The following is an 18,626-nucleotide window of genomic DNA, read 5'->3' as shown; positions in this document are numbered from 1 at the left end:
ATGCATAATAAAGTCTAATATATCTGTCCTTAATTTACATACAAAATTTTACTCAACCTGTCCTACCATTTTATTTGATTTTGTAATTGCTTTTGCATGTCGTCTGGAGGATAAGTGCGGTGCGTTAATATAAACTCCTAAAACTCCTGCTGTGTCAGCACTGAGCATCTTTTATTTATAATGAACGTTCACTTTGCCTTCAAGCACTTTGCCCTTGTGTACATTAAAATGCATTTCCAAGAGTTCAATTACTTTTGAAGTTTATTCAGATCTTCCCAATATTTTAATGTCTCAGCATTTGCTTTTACTACAATTTTGTCAGCCTAAGCAATTTTTTCATTCTATGAGAGTCAATGTAATTAGTATAAGTTAGAAAGAGTAGCGGCCTGAGCACTCATCTGATGACTCACCTTATGTAGAGCCTTCTTGTCTTATCTCTACTCTGTCTTTGCCAGTTGACTAACTTGAGATTCAGTTTCTTTAAGCTGCCACTGTGGGTTAAAAAAAAAAGTGTTTACCCCTTTAGACGTTTTACATTTTACCGTTAGTAAATACAACATTGAGTCACAATGGAGTTCATTTGTCTTTTTTGGCACTGGTCAACTTTAATGTTAAAGTGAAAACCAATCTCTTCAAAGTGATCTAAATCATAAAACAGATCTACACCACAAAATAACTGATTGCGTCATTATTCATCTCTTTCAAGTCAGTATATACTAGATCCCAGCCATGACAGCATTCAGGTCTCTCTCTATCAGCTCTGCCATTCAAGCCAGCTTTGTCAAGTGTCATTGTGATCTAAGAAAACAGCCTTTGTCAAATCCAGCTACAAATTCTTAATTCCATGGAGATCTGGACTCTGGCTCTGCAACTCCAGGACATTCACATTGTCGTTTTGAAGCTATTCCTGTGTGGCTTGGGCTTTATCCTCTTAATGCAGTTCAGCCATCTGTTCTTCTTCTTCTTCTTCTTCTTTCAGCTGCTCCCGTTAGGGGTTGCCACAGACGATCATCTTTTTCCATATCATTCCCTCTTCTGCATCTTGCTCTGTTACACCCACCACTTGCATGTCCTCTCTCACCAAATGCATAAACCTTCTCTTAAGCCTTCTTCTTTTCCTCTTGCCTGGCAACTCTATCATTAACATCCTTTTCTATTCTGGTTAGATCCAGTTTCCCATTTTCTATGAGCTCGGTAATGGACACCATTTGTATAAAGTCTTCAGTTTCTTGGCAATCTGTCACATGGAATAACCTTCATGCTGCAAAAAACAATAGTCTGGCATGTTTCTCGAGGAAACAGTTTTATTTTGGCAAATTCCTGGCCCAGAACTGATTAGGAATGCCAGTACCTTGTAAACCAAGTGAGCAGAATAACGGTTTACAGTACAGTGGCACTAATGCAATGACAAAGGTTTCCTCTAATAACCAATTAGCATTTGTACATGACTAAGAATACGTTAAGGGAGTTTAATATTAGAGCAGTGAAGGAATGGCTGTTGAAAATGGGGCTTTAAAGCCATATGTGGATAATAAATTAAAAATCAGTCATTTCAAGCAGTAAAAGCCATTTGCAACACTAGTATTGTCTTAGCTGTATTTTTAATTAAATTTAAAGGTATCTTAATAATAAAAGGCATCAATTTCAATTAAAAACATGAATATTTCTGTCTGACTCCAAACATTTGAATGGTAGTGTATATACAAAAATATGCCAATGCACAGAATTCTAACAATTATGTTGTGTTTTATATTTGTAATTAATTTAGGCCACTTTGCAGATATCCATTTTCACTTTGACATTAAGGAGTACACTGTGTTTCAGTGTTGGAGTAGAAATTTGCACCTCATCTTATAACTTTAGTTATTCTCTTTACTTTTCAAATGATCTTTTAAATCTTTGTTGTCTCCTCCTCCTCTTCTACCTTGTCATTTTTGAGGCTGAACATATAACCAACCGATGTTCTACTCCCATCATGTTATTTTAGCCGTGGTTCTTTAAAACCTCAATGGGAATCGCTACTTGTATTCCAAGCTGATACATTTTGGGTTTAGCTTATATGTTTTGTTTCTGGCACTACACTTTTTTATTGGCTGAAGGTGTACCCGGGGCAGAAATCCTCGCTGGTTCGTCAGAATCATGGTGCAGACTTGCTCGGTGTTGTTGACGGTAGTGGACGTGAACAGGCATCCAGCTTCTTCTTCGCGCTCAACACTTGTCCAGCCATTTTCAAATTTCTCAGTCCATTCGGAAACATCACACTGTGGTAAAACGCTGTCTCTAAATTGTGCAGAAAGCCTACTATTTTGCCCCAGTACGCTTTCAGCACATAAATAGCGGACTGTTTTTTTATTGCTCCACTTTAGTGCAAACCCACAGAGTGGAGTGACCTTATTTACTCCTATAGAATAACAAGAGAAACTGATTGGTCACGGTCAAAACTTCACCACTGTGACTGCAGACTCACCATGCATCCACCTGTGTGCGGAGAAAGCTGTATGGCCAAACCAAACTAAATTGTTACAAAAGTGCAGATAATTACTGACATTCTTCCTCCTTTTCATAGTTTCCCTCCCTATGAGGGCACAATGTGTTACAGGTTTCGGCATGGTTTTTATGGATGGATACCTTTCCTGATGTCAACCGTCCCCCATTTATCAGACTTCTATACTGGTCACTTTTAATTTCACTAACACATTTGTTTGTTTGAAAGGTTAGAGGGTAGAGGTAATCAGCTGTGGTTTTATGGGTAGAGGAAATCGGCTGAGGTTTCACGAGTTGAAGTAATCACCTGTGGTTTAACGGTTAGAGGTGATTACCTGAGGTTTAACGGGTAGAAGTGATCACCTGTGGTTTAATGGGTAGAGGTGATCAGCTGTGGTTTCACGGATAGAAGTAATAACCAGTAGTTTCATGGGTAGAGGTGATCGGCTGTGGTTTCACGGTTGTCATATCAAATCAGAGTAGTAAAGTAGGAGCAAACTCCTGTGGCACAGCTTTTGATTTACTGGTCATTCTACATCCCCATCCTTAACTATGAGCCTTGGGTAGTAACTTTAAAAATGAGATTGCAAATACAAACAAACAAAATGAGGCTCCTGGACAGGATTGTTGGGCTCAGTCTTCTCGATAACTTGAAGAGCTCAGCACTATGGGAGAGACTTGGGGTAGAATTGCAGCTTTTCACAATAGAGCCAGTTGATATATGTGGTTTAGGATGTACCCTGGTTGCTTCCTACTGGGGTTAATTTATACCAGTTATGTCCCAATGGAAGAATATCTTGGGGTAGACCCAGGAGACACTGGAAGGATTACACCTGTCAATGAGGATGGAAGCGTATCATAAAAGTCCCAAGGAAGGAGCTTGAACAAGTCTCTCAGAATTGGATGGTTTGGTTTGTATTGCTTGAAATATTGCATTGGACCATTAAGTGGATAAACAGTGAAAGTAAAGTAAAGTTAATAGACTGGCTGAGTGTAGGATTGTCAATTTTAGAATCTGAACTTGAGGTGAGAATGAAAGCCTATGTATGAAATGTGTAATGGACAGGAATGCATGCAATGATAGTACTATTGTTTCAGTTGACTAGGGCGAATGCAGAAACTATTGTGTTGGTTTAAACTGCTTATACTGCACAAGTCACTTTCACTAAAGTCTTAAAAACTTGTCAGAAGGGCGTATATGGAGGTGAATTTGGGCCCACTCACTAGTTGCTTGGGTTTATTACAGCAGCATCCGGCAGGCAGACAGCTCTCTGTCTCTCACCCATAATGAAAACACGTTGAGCTCCTGGTGGGAACATCAGTCCAATTGCTTGCAACCTGCAGGCAGACTTTTTAATAATTAATAAGGTCATCTGCTTCAGGCTGCCATCACAGTGGGGTTGAGACCCTGTGTGTTCAAAAATAGTGATTTGGTAGTATAAACGGTCTTAATTAATCCATACCTTGAATCGCGGTGGACTTGAGTCTGCTCACAATTTGGATATTGTCTTTGATCTTCTATTTAGTGCTCCCATCAATGTGTCATCCTAGACTTCCTTTTTCCACCTACAAAATGAAAGAAGATTAAGATGTTTTCTTAGATATGTAAACATTTATTTTGTGCCTTTGTTTCAAGAAGAATGGATGTACTCCTATTAAACAAATAATTTTTGTCTACCACCTGTATCAGATGTTGAGAAGCTGCTGAAAAGATCATTCCAAGGAATAGAAAGTACAATCTTACCACTCCTGCGCTTTTGTCTCTACATTGACTTCCAGACAAATTTAGCACCGTATTTCCCAGCATTTAAGTGTTAAATGATGCTGGTGCCCCCTGTACCTTACAGAACGTCCCAATGCAGCTGGATCCTGGACTTCCTGACAGAGAGAGGCCCCAGGCACTCTGTGTCGGACACCATCACCAGTACTATCATGCTGAGAACTTGTGGCCTCCCAGGGTTGTGTACTCAATGCAACTTATACCCACTCTGCTGACTCATGATTGTGCAGCTGCAAACAGCTATAATGCCATCTTTAAGTTTGCAGATGACCCAATCGGTGATGGGTCTCATCAGCAATGGGAATGAGTCAGCTTACAGAATGGAGAAATGATGATTGTCAGACTGGTGCAAGTGCCACAATCTGTATTTTAATGTGGACAAAACAAAAGAGGTGATTGTTGACTTCAAGAAGGCCCATGCTGTCCACACCCCACTGCATATTGAGAGCTCTGTGGCGTATATGGTCAAGAGCACCACCTCCATAGCCAAGAAGGCACAGCAGCATCCCCACTTTATTCGGTGGCTGAAGATGGCAAGCCTACCTCCTCCCATTCTCACCACATTCTTCATGGGCACCAATGGAAGAATATCATGGGGTAGACCCAGGGGATACTGGGAGGATTACACCTGTCAATGAGGATGGAAGCTTATCATAAAAGTCCCCAGGAGGAGCTTGAACAAGTCCCTCAGAATTGGATGGTTTGGTTTGTTTTGCTTGACATATTGCATTGGACCATCACGTGGATAAACAGTGAAAGTAAAGTAAAGTAAAGTGAAGTGACTGGCTGAGTGTATGATTGTCAATTTTACAATCTGAACTTGAGGTGAGAATGAAAGCCTACGTAAGAAATGTGTAATGGACAAAAATGCATGCAATGAGTAGTGCTATTGTTTCAGTTGACTTGCTTTTAAGAATGTATCACAATGTACATATTATGGATCACCAAAGCAAACAGAGCTGCAATTATAAAATTTAATCTGACCCCCTTCTTAAGGGTACCAATTCTGGCTTCAGCGTGATACACAAAAGATTGGGCTGTGGTCAAGAGCACCACCTCCACAGCCAAGAAGGCACAGCAGCATCCACACTTGCTTCAGTAGCTGAAGATGGCAAGCCTACCTCCTCCCATTCTCACCACATTCTTCATGGGCACCAATGAGAGCGTTCTGACTTGCTGCATCAAACTTGTGGTTTGGGAACTGCAGTGTCTCTGGCCACAAGGTCCTATAGTGGATAGAGCACTGGGCAGAAAAGATCATTGGGACCTCTTTACCCTTCATTAAAGACATCTTTATTAAGCACTGTGTCAGTAAAACCTACAGCATCGTGAAGGTCTGCTGTCACCTTCTCACAGTCTCTTTGACCCACTTCCTTCCTGCTGGAGGTTCTGTAGCATCCAAAGCAGTTCTGCAACAGTTTCTACTCCTTGGTGGTCCAGACCATCCCCTGATATCTGTTCCTTGCTTATTTAAATGTAGTACTTTTGTTATACTTGATATTTCTGTTGTACTTTTGATTATTAGTTATTATTACACCCTCTATTTTAAATTATTACTATCTATTCACTTGCATATTATTTATTTATCTATTTATAGTATGTTATACTTCTGTACCTGCCTTGCACTTGTACTGTGTTTACATGCATGTTGCATTGTGGTCTTGGGGGATCTTATTTTTTGCCACTGTATACTGCAATATGGTGTATGGACATGACTTGATGTGAACTTATTAAGCCATACATTTTTAAGATGCAGACTTTCTCATGATTCCATAGCTAAACAGGCTTGCTGTAGGGGGTTATAAGATTTATCTGCAGGGCCCAAAAATTTAAATCTACTTTCCTGCTAAGAGTAGAGGGTTATTATCAGGAAAGACATCTAGCACCAGGGATCTCCTTAAGGTCTTACCTCTTTGATCTACTTATGGATGTGTTGACACTTAAGATAAAAGATCAATTCTCCTGGTGCAGTTTTTTTTTTGCCGCGGACATTGTGTTGGATAACACCAGAAAGGAGGAAGTGCAGACGAAGTCGGAAGAATGGGAAAGTGCTTTGGAAGACAGAGGACTGAAGATAAGTAGGAAGAAGAGAGGATATCTGAGGTTGAGTGATGATCAGGATTGATACATTTACCTGCATGGAGAGCTAGTGAATACAGTGGAGAAGTTTAAATATCAGTGGTAGCCCAGAATAGATAATCAGATGCAGAGATAACCTACAGAGTTAGTGTGTATGGAACAATTGGAAGAAGGTATCAGGAATATCCTGTGATCAAAGAATTAAAGTGAAGTTTTTTAGACAGTCGTAAGTCCAGCAATGACCTATGGAACTGGGACAAGAGCAATAAACGGTGTACAGGAGAAGGAGATGGATGGGTGTGGAAGCAAACAAGGATAGAATAAGAAATGAGACAAGCAGAAGTACAACAAAAGTGGAAGAGATATCTAAGAAGGTACAGTAAAGTAGGTTGAAGTGGTATGGACATGTGATGAGGAGTGACAATGAATACATGGGAGTGATGGGAATGGGGAAGAGAAAGGAATGGAGGCTGAAGAAGAGGTGAGTGGATAAAGTATAAGAAAATTTGAAGGAAAAGGGTTGAACGGGGGAGGGAGGTGTAGGACCGAGCCATATGGAGAAGGTTGATCAAGCACATTGACCCAACACAGAAGTGGGAAAACAAGATGAAAAAGATTGGTGAATGATGCAGGCAGAGTGTGAAGATTTTGCTATTTTTAACATCGTTTAACTCCGGGCCACTAAATGTAGTTACGAGTGCTTCAGACCAAATGTACGAAATTCAAATATTTTCAGAGAGGGACCGAGAAGCACAGATTCCACCCACCCAGAGACCCTCTCTCAATGATCCACCTATTGAATTTTGGTGAGCATCCAGTGGACATGAGACGGACCCTCGATGTGTTTATGACACTTTAAATTCAATGGACCTCGACTTAGCCGCCAATTTTTTGCAAAAGCAGCCCGAACTGAACTGACAGACTGCGCCAGCCTGTTGAGCGGCCGCCTCCGCTAACAGCACACGGGCACGCGCGCGTTCGCTCACGCGCTGTGCCGTATTCGAGCCGCCGTCGCGTAAGGGGGCGCTCGAGCCAAAGCTTTTCCCACCGCCATCTTGGAGACCCCGAGGCCGCGGCGAATAGACTGGCGCTCCGAGGCGGACCGCCATGGAATTAGAGGAATAAGACGAAACCGTTGAAAAGGTGGTCCTCGCGTCCTTTTGTAATATTGGTAGTGCTGGTCACGGTGACGAAAGAGAAGAACAAGGAGGCGGCGTAGAAAGAAGAAGACAATTACGCGCTGCCTTTTTTCCGACGTGGATTTCTGTTTATTCTGCAGGAAACGAGCGTCTGGAATGCTGTGTTTCGTCCCCTTCTGAGCAGAGCTGCCACGGCACCTCAGACTGGAAGCAGGGTGAGGAGGAGGAGGTGGAGGAAGAGAAGGAGGGTGCGCACCATGTAAAACCGCTAATAGGACGGAAAGACCCCCCGGCTCAAGCAGATAACTCCCTTCGGCTGCTGTTGGCGTGGAAAGACGACACGAGATTTGAATATTAGAATTTGTTTGACTTAAAAAATGTCGTCAAACTGCACAAACACTGCACCGGTGAGCGCAAGCAAAACCAAGACAAAAAAGAAGCACTTCATTGGACAGAAAGTGAAATTATTCCGAGCCAGCGAGCCCATCCTCAGCGTCTTGATGTGGGGAGTGAACCATACGGTGAGTACGTGATGCTGTTGTCCGAGGAGGCGCGCCCCGCTGGCCGCTTCGGGGGTGACTTGCAGGGCGGCGCGGACAGGCGTCTCCGTCTCCTCCCCGTCGCTGTCTGTCTGTGATTTTAAATAGCCCCGACGGGGTCTGTCAATCCCGGCTAATCCAGAAGAGAACTGCAATCCAAAATCACCTGTCGATTTGCTCAAAATCGACCATGTGATCAAGAGATCAATCTGTAAAGAGGGAGCACGCCTTTCGCGAGCGCATGTGGCCCGGGTTGTCACTCAGCGCTAATTTGCATTCCGGTAAAGGCAGTTTTGCCTAATGTTCTGCTCTTTTCTGTTTCATCTCCATCTGTTAATGTGTGCGTGCATTTAACTGTAAAATGCGTTACCAGACAGCATTAACTGTATGTCGCAGTCGAGCAGAATAATTTACATAGTGCTGTTCATATTTGAAATCTTTTCAACTAACAAAATCAAACGCTGAGAAAGTGGAGAAGACGTAAACCGTTAGTGCCGTCTTTGGAGTAATAAACAGGTCTCTGACATTACATGTTGTAAATGTGTATAGAATATAGGGGGCTGTTTAGTTTACCCCGGTAGATGAATCCGTTTATTGCCCTCCTTTAATCAGTTGTCTAATTTCAACACTCAATGCTCGCAAATGACACCAACATTGGGGGAATAGCAGACAGTGAGGAGGTTTTAGAAATACCCGGACAAGCTTCAGAACTGGTCAAACACTTGGAAAATACAGTTTAATATACAGTAGATAGAAGATGGGCAACTTCTGAAAAAAGGATTTAAGGGTTTATGAGGACATTTTCATCAAAGTAATGTGCAGATGCAGTTAATGGGACAAATAAAATGATTTATATTCAACAGTTTTTTTTTTTTATAATATAACCTAACAAGAAACATGCTTTGACTATGCAATGCACTAGTGAGACACATCTGGACAATTGTGTGTATTTCTGGTCACCACACTACAAGAAGAACAGAGCAGCACTTGAAGCTGGTGCATCCCAGGACTTGGACAGGTTGAACCTCGTTTTTCCCCAAGAAGAAATATGGCTTGTTCAGAAGGTCTTTAAATAAATAAATACATAAATAGATAAGTGTGTATGTATATTTTATATCTCAAAGTCAAAGTGAACTTTATTGTCATCTCAACCATATACAAGTACTGTATACAGATAAACGAAATTGCGAAGCTCAGGGTCCACAGTGTAACAACATGACGTGCAAATAATAATTTAAAAATAGAATTAAAATTTAAATTGAAATTAAAACACAAACCAGACAAGACATTGCGCAAAGACAAGACAAAGAAGTAGCAGCAATATTGATGTGTAAGATATGTAATATAATAAATAATAGATATAGATAATACAGAAATTATCAGTGTATGATAATAGTTGTTTAAGACATGTGCAAACAATGACAGGTCAGAATGTTTCACAGCAGAAGGATAACAAAAGTGTCAAAATACTTAAAGGTCAGTAGGAGATTTTCAGTTCTTTTCTACCTGCACACTCGTCTTTGCAGGACAGTGGCTCACATGTATAAAAGTTCTGTTTTTAGAGGTGGTTGAGGCCGTGTGGAAGGTCCCAGGGGGCTGCCTGGTGCTAAGGAGTCTAACAGCTTGGGGGTAAAAACTCTCCTGCAGGACACTTAGTCATTCTGGTGTGTGATCAGATCTATAAAGAAAGAAATGTTCTGGATTTTGGCAGTCACAGTGAGGCATTATGCCCATGTACTGCCGTTGGTATAAAGAAGCCCCAGTAGTGTTTCTTGGCACAGAAAGTCCTCAGTGTTACTGTGTTAGAGATGGGCAGTATTGTTCATAATGGCACTCAGTTTTAAGTCTCTCCTTTGCTGCTACCACCAGGAGGTCCGGAGTGTGTACCTTAACGGAGCTTGCCTTTTTAATTACCTTGTTGGTTTGGTTGACGTCTTTTGACATGTCCTACTCTGGCAGACCCAGAGTATCAAACACAGAAAACTGCTTGGAGAGCTAATCCAAATCTTCAAAATCCTTAGATGCATTGATAAAATAGATCCAGCAGAACTCTTTCAGTTTAAGGGTGAATCACATATTCAAAAGACATCCATGGGAATTAAAGGAATACTCCTCTCAAAAATGATATTTTTTTTGTATGTTACTCACGTAGTTTGTAGTGGTGGCTGAAAAAAGAATGTCAGGTTTTTTTTTTCCTTCCACAAAAACATAACAAAGATTCAAATAGAATGGGACCAAATGGTTACCAATCCTGGTCATGGCAAACAATGTGAAACAGTTGTGTTGCATATTCCACGTTGAAGGCAGGATTCTTGACCAATGAATGAGGAGAGGTGAATCTTCAAATGCATTGTATTGTGGGAATCAGCCGTTCCTGTGATATCTGTTATTCTGGGTTTACCAGAAGTAGGTAATAATAGTATTTTAGCAAAAATGCAAGATTCCCACCTGGGGACAAATACAGTTCTATCTGTCTGTCTATCCCATTCTGAGAATATGAATAGATAAAGCAGTGTGAGCATCACCTCACTACTGCCCTTGAACTCGAACTAAAAGAAGTGGGAGTTCAGGGTTTTGTATGTAGATGGGTGCAGAATTGGCTCGGGCACAGGAAGCAGAGGGTGATGGTGTGAGGAACCTTATCAGAATTGTTAACAGTGGTGTCCAGCAGGGTCAGTGATGGGGCCACTGCTATTATTTTAATATATATAAATTATTTGGGTAGGAATATAGGTAGAAAGCTAGCTAAGTCTGCAAATTATACCAAGCTAGGAAGATTGGCAGATAATCTTCAATCTGTTGAATCATTACAGAGGGGCTTGGACAGCAGACAGGCTTGAGCAGATTTGTGGCAGATGAAATATAATATAAGAAAATGTAAAAATGTAAAGTATTACACGTAGGAAGTAAAGATGTGAGGTTTGAATACACAATGGGTGGTCTGAAGATCAAAAGTTCACCTTATGAGAAAAATTTAGGATTCAAAGTGGACTCGACACTATCAATTGCCTGACAGTTTTCAGAAGCCATTAAGAATGCTAACATAATGTCAGGAATCCCCCTAATGTGTGTAGTACAAGTCCAAGGAGGTTCTGCTCAAGCTTTTTAACACACTGGTGAGGCCTCATCTGGAGTACTGGGTACAGTTTTGGTCTCCAGGCTACAAAAAAGGACAAAGCAGTGCTAGAAAAAGTCCAGAGGAGAGCTATGAGGCTGAGTCCAGGGCTACAGTTGTTGAATTATGAAGACGGATTAAAAGAGCAGAGGCTTTTCAGTTGAAGCAAAAGGAGAGACCTGATTGAAGTGTTCAAAATTACAAAGGGAATTAGTTCGGTGGATCGAGGTTATTACTTTAAATGGAGTTCATCAAGAAAACGGGGACACAGTTGGAAACTTGTTAAGGGTAAAGTTCACAGAAACATTAGGAAGTTTTTTGTTTTTTTTTTAACACACAGAACCACAAACACATGGAATAAGCTACCAGGTAAACTCGACTTGATGCCCTTTTAAAAGAAATTCAGTGGATGGGACTGGCAAACTTTGTTGGACCTAATTAGCCTGCTCTCATCTAGATTGTTCTAATGTTCCGGGGATGAATTTGCAGACTTTAGTGGCTAAACATTTTCGTTGAGGGTTTCACATTTGCTTTTGCATCTTCATCAGAAAGAATGACTAATTTTTGGATAGTCCATCAAAGAAAATGAACAGTCTGCAAAAAGGTGAGATCAGTGGACCTATTTCATCTTTCCATTTTATCAACCCTCTTTTTCAAGTATAGGATCGCAGAAAACTGGTTGCTACATCGATGTACTCTTGTGTAAGAAATTGCACGTGCGTTTTTCCTCCAGTTCTTAAGAAATGAAAGCACACATAGTATGGATGACAGCATAGTGGTGTGCTGCGCAGCACCAGAGGTCTAAATGAGAATCCTACTACATTAGTCCTGTGTGTCCTAGGCATTTCTCTGGGCCCCACTTTTTGCCATGTGAGTGATGAGATGTAATGTAGCAAGTCTAAATTGGCCTTGGTGTGAGTTCTTGTTTGTGTGTGTGTGTACCCCGTGATGGACTGGCACCCAGCCCACGGTTGTTTCTTAAGTTGTGGCTAGTGCTGCCAGGATAAGTTATGGTCTGCCTTGACCCTGACTTGGATTAGGCAGGTTTGGAAATACACATACGTGGTTAACTTTATAGGGTACTTACAGTGCCCTTCACTATTATTGGCACCCTTTGTAAAATTAGTAAGAAGGGTTAGAAAAAAATCACTACTGAAGTTCTGTGTCTCCTTACATTTGTATCCCAGTTATTCAAGAAGTCATCAATTTCAGCTGGAAAGTTCCTATACACTCCAATCAACTTAACAATGTCCAATTTAAATTGCAAACCTGCCTCAGTTACATTGTTTCACATTCATTTCCAAGGTTGCCAACAAATGTGGCACATGTGTGTTTGTTAAAAATATTTATTTCTTGATGACAACTTTTAATTTAAACATGTTCATTCAAAGAAAAACAAAGTCAGGTGTTTGTCATTTTTTCAGTGCAAGATGACGGTTCTTCAGCAAATAGTGATTTTGTTCTAACCCTTCTTACTAATTTTTACAAGGGGTGCGAATAATAGTGGAGGGAACTGTATTGTCATATGCATAGGGTACAATGAAATTTTTACTTGTATCTGCTAGTCAACGTGCAGGATGTTGGGGCTCTGATCAGTGAGTATGAAAAGCCGTCTTTCTTACCTCAAGGTTTCTGTCTGTCTTACATCAAATATGTGTACATGGTAGAAAGATTTTGACTTAAGCAGGCTATTCGGCCCAACAGATTCAGACTTGCTAGCAGCTGAGCTGGCGTAAATTTTAAGTAAGATGGCGGTTTCTGACTGTTCAATGTGATACATATCACATGTTTCTTTTTTTTTTCCATGTTTAACTGAAGCTTTTCTGTGATGTTGTTGTTTCTGGGCCATGAAATAAATCTATTGATGACAACTGTTTTTCTTTATGTTGCCTATATAGTGCTGCTGCCTCAGCACTTCCAGGGTTTGGCTTTGAATCCTGCCCTGGTCTCTGTCTTAGGGGACTATCGCTTTGTCTCAGTTTCTTCTGTGGGTTCCTCTCCAAGTACTCTGATTTTTTTTTTTTCTCCCACGTCTCAAAGACGTGAGTCGAGTTAAATCAGTTACTATAGGTTGACCGTGTGGGTGGATGTGCCCTATGATGAACTGGCACTTTGTCAAGGGTTGGTTATTGCCTTATGCAGATTTTGCTGAATTTGACTTCACACCACCATCCCTGTGAAAACAGAGCTGGATTAAGTGAGTTAGAAAAATGGTCAGACATGCAGTTTGATGTTTCTGGTTTAACATTCAGATGGCAGACACCAGGCGTGTAATTGCAGCAGCTCATTAAAATGTGGACATTTTCATCCGATTTTACAAATGGGTAATGCTAAAACCAGCAGCTTATACTGGGCTATGAGGATCAAAATTTAGGAATAATGAACGGTATCAAATTAAAAAATATATCGTCCTATTTACTATTTTTCATCATTATTATTTATTGATATGTCATGTTGGTTTTGTTGCTGATGGTTTGAATATAAAATAATGTAATTAATAGTTTAACATTATAATATGTACATTTCCTAAAATCAATGTTGTAACAAAAAAACTACAAACTTGTATGTTTGGATATTAACATGTAAGACAGTCAGCAGTATTTGTTTGACGGAGAATGGGCATGCAGCTTGAGAGCTAATGATGAACATCTTTAATAACATTTAAAAGGTGTGCTTTTAGTGTCACAACATTCAGTTCCAAAGTGTTATTGGACTGTCAGCATTTCTTGTATTTTGGCTGTGCTGAAGTCTTGTTGTTGAGTTTTTAAGATAGATAGAACTTTATTTGTTCCCGGGGGTTGGTGTTGGCATTTTACAGAAGCTCTTTAAATAAATAAATATAATAAATACACGTGTACATAAATAGGTAGATAAGTAAATAAATATGTATACACACATACTATGGCCTGAAAACACACCATAATATGTAGAAAGCAAGAAAATTAAAAAGAGAGAAAATTTCTGTCCTAGTGAGGCCCTATACAGGCATATTGGTGTTAATATAAAGGAGGCCCAGTAGCGTTTCTTGACAGATTTCTGCTGATTGATTCATTGGCTGATGGTCTTCTGTGTTAGTTTGTCGGAGAGAAGATATGCAGCATTGTTCATAATGGCACTCAGTTTTATTTTAACTCTCTCCTCCACTACTACCTCCAGGGGTCTAGAGTGTGTTCCATAACCAAGTCTGCCCATTAATTTAGAATGTTTGATTCAGTAGGCCTCTCTTGAAGTGATGTTACCAGTTCAGTACACCACACCGGCCATCATAAGCCAGGTTTCCATCCAAGGAGTTTTTGCGAAAAAATACTTTTTTTTTTTTTATTACTCTTTAATTTAATATTTTTTGCTGCTGGAGTATGTGAATTTCCCCCTGGGATTAATAAAGTATCTATCTATCTATCTATCTATCTATCTATCTATCTATCTATCTATCTATCTATTTAGCGCTTCAAATTTTTTTACCGATATAGCTGATGGAAATGCTAATTATCGATAAAATGTTGTACATGTCGACATAATATTTTTCCGTTTAACTTTAGCGCATAAATTCCATATCGATACTTCAGATGTCGCAAAAACTACATTGGAAACAGTTTTTGTCGGAAAAAAGGGCTTTAACGCAAATAAATGTGTCACATTTTCATCACGTGCAATCAAAACGAGAATGGCGGAGCGGTTTGCATGGTCTGATGAAGAGAGTTTTTTTTTTGATTAAACGTCGTTATTTTGTATTAATTCAAATTTCAGTTTTAATTAAAAATCTTAAGGGAAGCAGGTTAATTCAGTTGTTATCGCACTGTGAAGGGATGTTGAAAGGTAGGCTGACCTATACAGATCCGATGCTGCAAACACAGCTGCATCATGGGCACTTCCAGGAGTGCCAACGCAAATGTCTCGTATCATGCACCTGTCATCAACAAGGGCCTGGAGAACAATAGATGGCCACCCTTTGCGATTAATGTAATCGCGGTAGCCTTCCGTCGGGGGAAGAATAGGCACATGCGTGCCATCCAGCGCACCGTAAATCTGTGGCACAAGATGCACCAAGGAATTGCAGTATGCAATTTCATTGGCCTCCGCTACAGTCGGAAGTCTGATATAACGCTGCATTAATTTTTCTTTAATAGCGGTGCACACAGCATATACACATCGATGGACGGTAGTTTTACTAACCCCGAAAGTTTCTCCAACTACTCTATACAGTACTCAACGCAGGTTGCCAGCTTGTAAAGGGCGATGGCAATCCGCTTTTGGGTTGGAACCGGTGGTCGGTGGCGACCTGTGATGGGCACAACATCAGGACTGATGAATCCACACAACATCTCAAACGTCGGCCATGTCATTATAAAATGTTGCAGCCAGAGATTTTCTGTTAAGTGTCTCTCCACCACCTCCTCCCAGAAGGTCTTATTCCGTCGTCTCTCCCATACCCGTGGGTTTCGTCGCACTGGGGTACTTTCTTCGAGCTCTAGGGCTATCAGACAAGCAACTGCTTCATTCTGCTGTCGTCTTCGGATATTATGTACAATTCCAATTATTTGTGAAACTGAAATAACAGTAAGCTGGCAAATTTCAAAAAACTGTCTGAATAATCTCTCCATTTCTTTGTTTCTTTGTTTAGTGGAGGGGGTGTAACGTGGAAAACAAAAGGTAGATAATTTGCGACATACACAAAATTATGTATGGAAACGGCTCAAGGGCAGATTTTTTTCGCAATACAACAAAAGTTATGCGAGTTCGTTTTGGGGGGGGGGGGGGGGGGGATGACGTCATCACGCACACTATTTTATCGATAAAAAGCCAGTTTGATGGAAATAGGCTGGAGACAGCAAATTTCGCACATTTTTTTTACGTATATTCTGTTTGTCGATAACAAAACGTCGCAAAAAACTGGATGGAAACTTAGCTATAGAGTTGAAAAGAATGTGAAAGATGTCACTTTCCACGTTAAAGGAACGCAGTCTCTTATGGAAAAGAGTTGGCTCTGTCCTTTCTTCTTTAGTTTCTTTGTGTTCCGAGACCAGTGCAACCTGTCATTAATGTGGACCACCTCTTTCTAAATCCACTCCCTGATTAGTGACAGGACATAGAGGCTCTTTGGTGTGGTGAAAGACACTCACCAGTTCCTTGCTTTTGATGATGTTAAATTGCAGACAATTGTCATTGCACCAAGAAACAAAGTTCTGCACCTGACTCCTAAACTCTGTGTCAACTCTGTTATCAGTACACCCCCATACGTGCAGCATCATCTGGGAATTTCTGCAAGTGACATGACCTGCTGTTATATTTATAGTCTGAGGTGTACGGAGTGAAGAGAAAAGAAGACAGGACTGTCATTGTGTAGCTCCAGTGTTGCTTACATCCGTATCAGAAGCACAGTCTTTGAGCCTCACAAACTGCGGTCTGTCTGACAGGTAGTCACATTATCTGGAAGCACCAAACACTCATCTTCCTGTGTATCTCTGAGTTTACCCCTTAACAGGGATGGCTAAATGGTATTGAAGACTGTGGAGAAATCTACAAAACAGAATCTTCACTGAGCTACCAGCTTTGTCCAGGTAGGAATATGCCTTGTGGATCACACAGATAGCAGTTATCCTCCACTTCAGGCTTTTTCCAATAGGCAGTGCGTCCAGGTGGGTTACTAAAGGAGATTCAGGCCCATTTCATAAAGCCAACCACTTCACCTTCTGGCCGCTTTTTTAAAAAAAAAAAAAAAAGTGAAAATTCTCAGTGGTTCTGCATTGGCATAAATTTAGGGTTCTATCTTGATGCGGGCAGCACAGTGGCACCCTGGTTTAAGTATAGTTGCCATCACAGCATTCTGGGTTTGAACTCTGTGTGATTGTTTTTACTGCCCATTCTCCCCTTTTGTTTATAGATTGTTCAGGTTTTCTTATTCTATTTCTAAAGATGTGCAGGATATGTTAAATGGCAGGTCTTAATTGGCCGTGTGTGTGTGTGCTTGCTAGTGTGCAATGCAATGGTGACTTGCTTGTCCAAGGCTCCTTCCTATCTTATACCTCATTCTTTTGGGATGGGCCGTGACTCTCATAACCATGATGTGGATGAAACAGGTTTGAGAATGTTATTTTTTGTTTGAACCTAGCCAAATCTAATAATTGCAGGATATTGCAAGTGATGCAAAGGTGTGCCACACCTCAAATTAAAGTAGCCCCACATTGAAAAAAACCTGTGCAATGGATACAGAATTCCTGTCCCATTTTTACATTTCCCTCTGATTTTCTTTATTTTATTTTTTTTTTGGAAGGGGAAAAAAAAGTCTCCTGCCTTTGGAACAACTGTGCCATCTTCAAAACCCACCTGTGCACACAGCACTTGAGTACAGTTGTTAGCTACTGTGATTCGGCAGGTATCCTGCACTGTAACAAACCTTCTGCCACTTTATGAACATGCCCACAGCCCCTTCAGTTACTGCTTAGTTCCATGGCCGTTGAACCATATTCACTTAATGGCAGTAATTTTGCATCTGTGCTTACATAGGCCGACTGTCAACTCTGTTAACAGCCCACAGCATTAAATTGTGTACAGAGCGGCTGAGTAAGAAGGGCCATTATGATAAGATCAATTCATGCTGAGCCTGCTGGGAGTCCCCAGTGGGGAGGATGCATGTTTACTTGTTTCCCAGTGGTCTACTGCTCTGTCAGGTGTGTCAACTGGAGATTTGTGACCTGCAGTGAAAGAGGAGCTTCATTTTTGCAAATGGAAGATGCCGCATCAGATGAGTGTAAAGTGAAATTTGCATGGGTTTGTGTGCTTTTTTTTTTATTATTATTATTTTAAACATCTGCACAGACAAAAATGTTCAGAAAGGAATGTCTGTATGCGAGCATCTTTCTGTGTAAACCCATCCAATAATCATGTGAAGTGAAGCCAACCATGTTATGCCCAAAGCAGCATTTTTTTTCTTAATAAAAAAGGATGCAGGCCAGTCTTTAATTTAAAAAAAACAAAAAAACAAAATAGTTTATGGTTTTTCATTCATATATACAGTGGGTGTAGAAAAGACCCCCCCCCCCTTGAAAATATTCACATTTTGTTGTTTTACAGCCTAAAATGAAAACAAACCAATTTTTTTCATCTCTGTTTACTCAATGCAACCTTTCTCATCCAACTAATAGATATATAAGGAACGGTTCTGAAAAATATTAATTGATACCGATAAAGTTTGAATTGATAAAGGATCACTAGCACCGTGTTAGCATTTTGTGGAACCACCTCTTGCTTTAATTCCAGCCTTGAGTCTGTTGGAGTACTTCTGTACCAACTGGTTCCATCTGTACGGAACCATTCAAGCTCAGTCAAAGCAGATGGTGACTGTTGGCGGACTGCAAATATCAGATCATTCCACCGATTTTCAATAGGGTTTACCTCTGAGCTCTGACTAGGCCACACAAGGACATTCACTTTTTTTTCACCTTCAGCCACTGTGTGGTCTAATTTTGCTTTATGCTTTGGGTCATTTTCAT

General features: G+C 40.6%; 1 protein-coding gene across 1 annotated transcript in view; it reads left to right on the top strand.

Annotated features, from left to right (window-relative positions):
* The first annotated feature begins 7,384 nt into the window (after positions 1-7,384).
* The window catches only part of LOC114665373 (phosphatidylinositol 5-phosphate 4-kinase type-2 beta), a 49,308-nt gene continuing 38,066 nt past the window's right edge, over positions 7,385-18,626 (top strand). The window contains exon 1 of the mRNA XM_028819907.2: positions 7,385-8,003. Within this exon, the coding sequence (XP_028675740.1) occupies positions 7,860-8,003 (144 nt within the window). The 5' untranslated portion in view covers positions 7,385-7,859. The remainder of the gene's footprint in view (positions 8,004-18,626) is intronic.

Source organism: Erpetoichthys calabaricus, chromosome 14, assembly GCF_900747795.2.
Source record: "Erpetoichthys calabaricus chromosome 14, fErpCal1.3, whole genome shotgun sequence".
NCBI lineage: Eukaryota > Metazoa > Chordata > Cladistia > Polypteriformes > Polypteridae > Erpetoichthys > Erpetoichthys calabaricus.
Note: the sequence above shows the minus strand (reverse complement) of the source record. Positions and strands in the feature narration are given on the sequence as shown.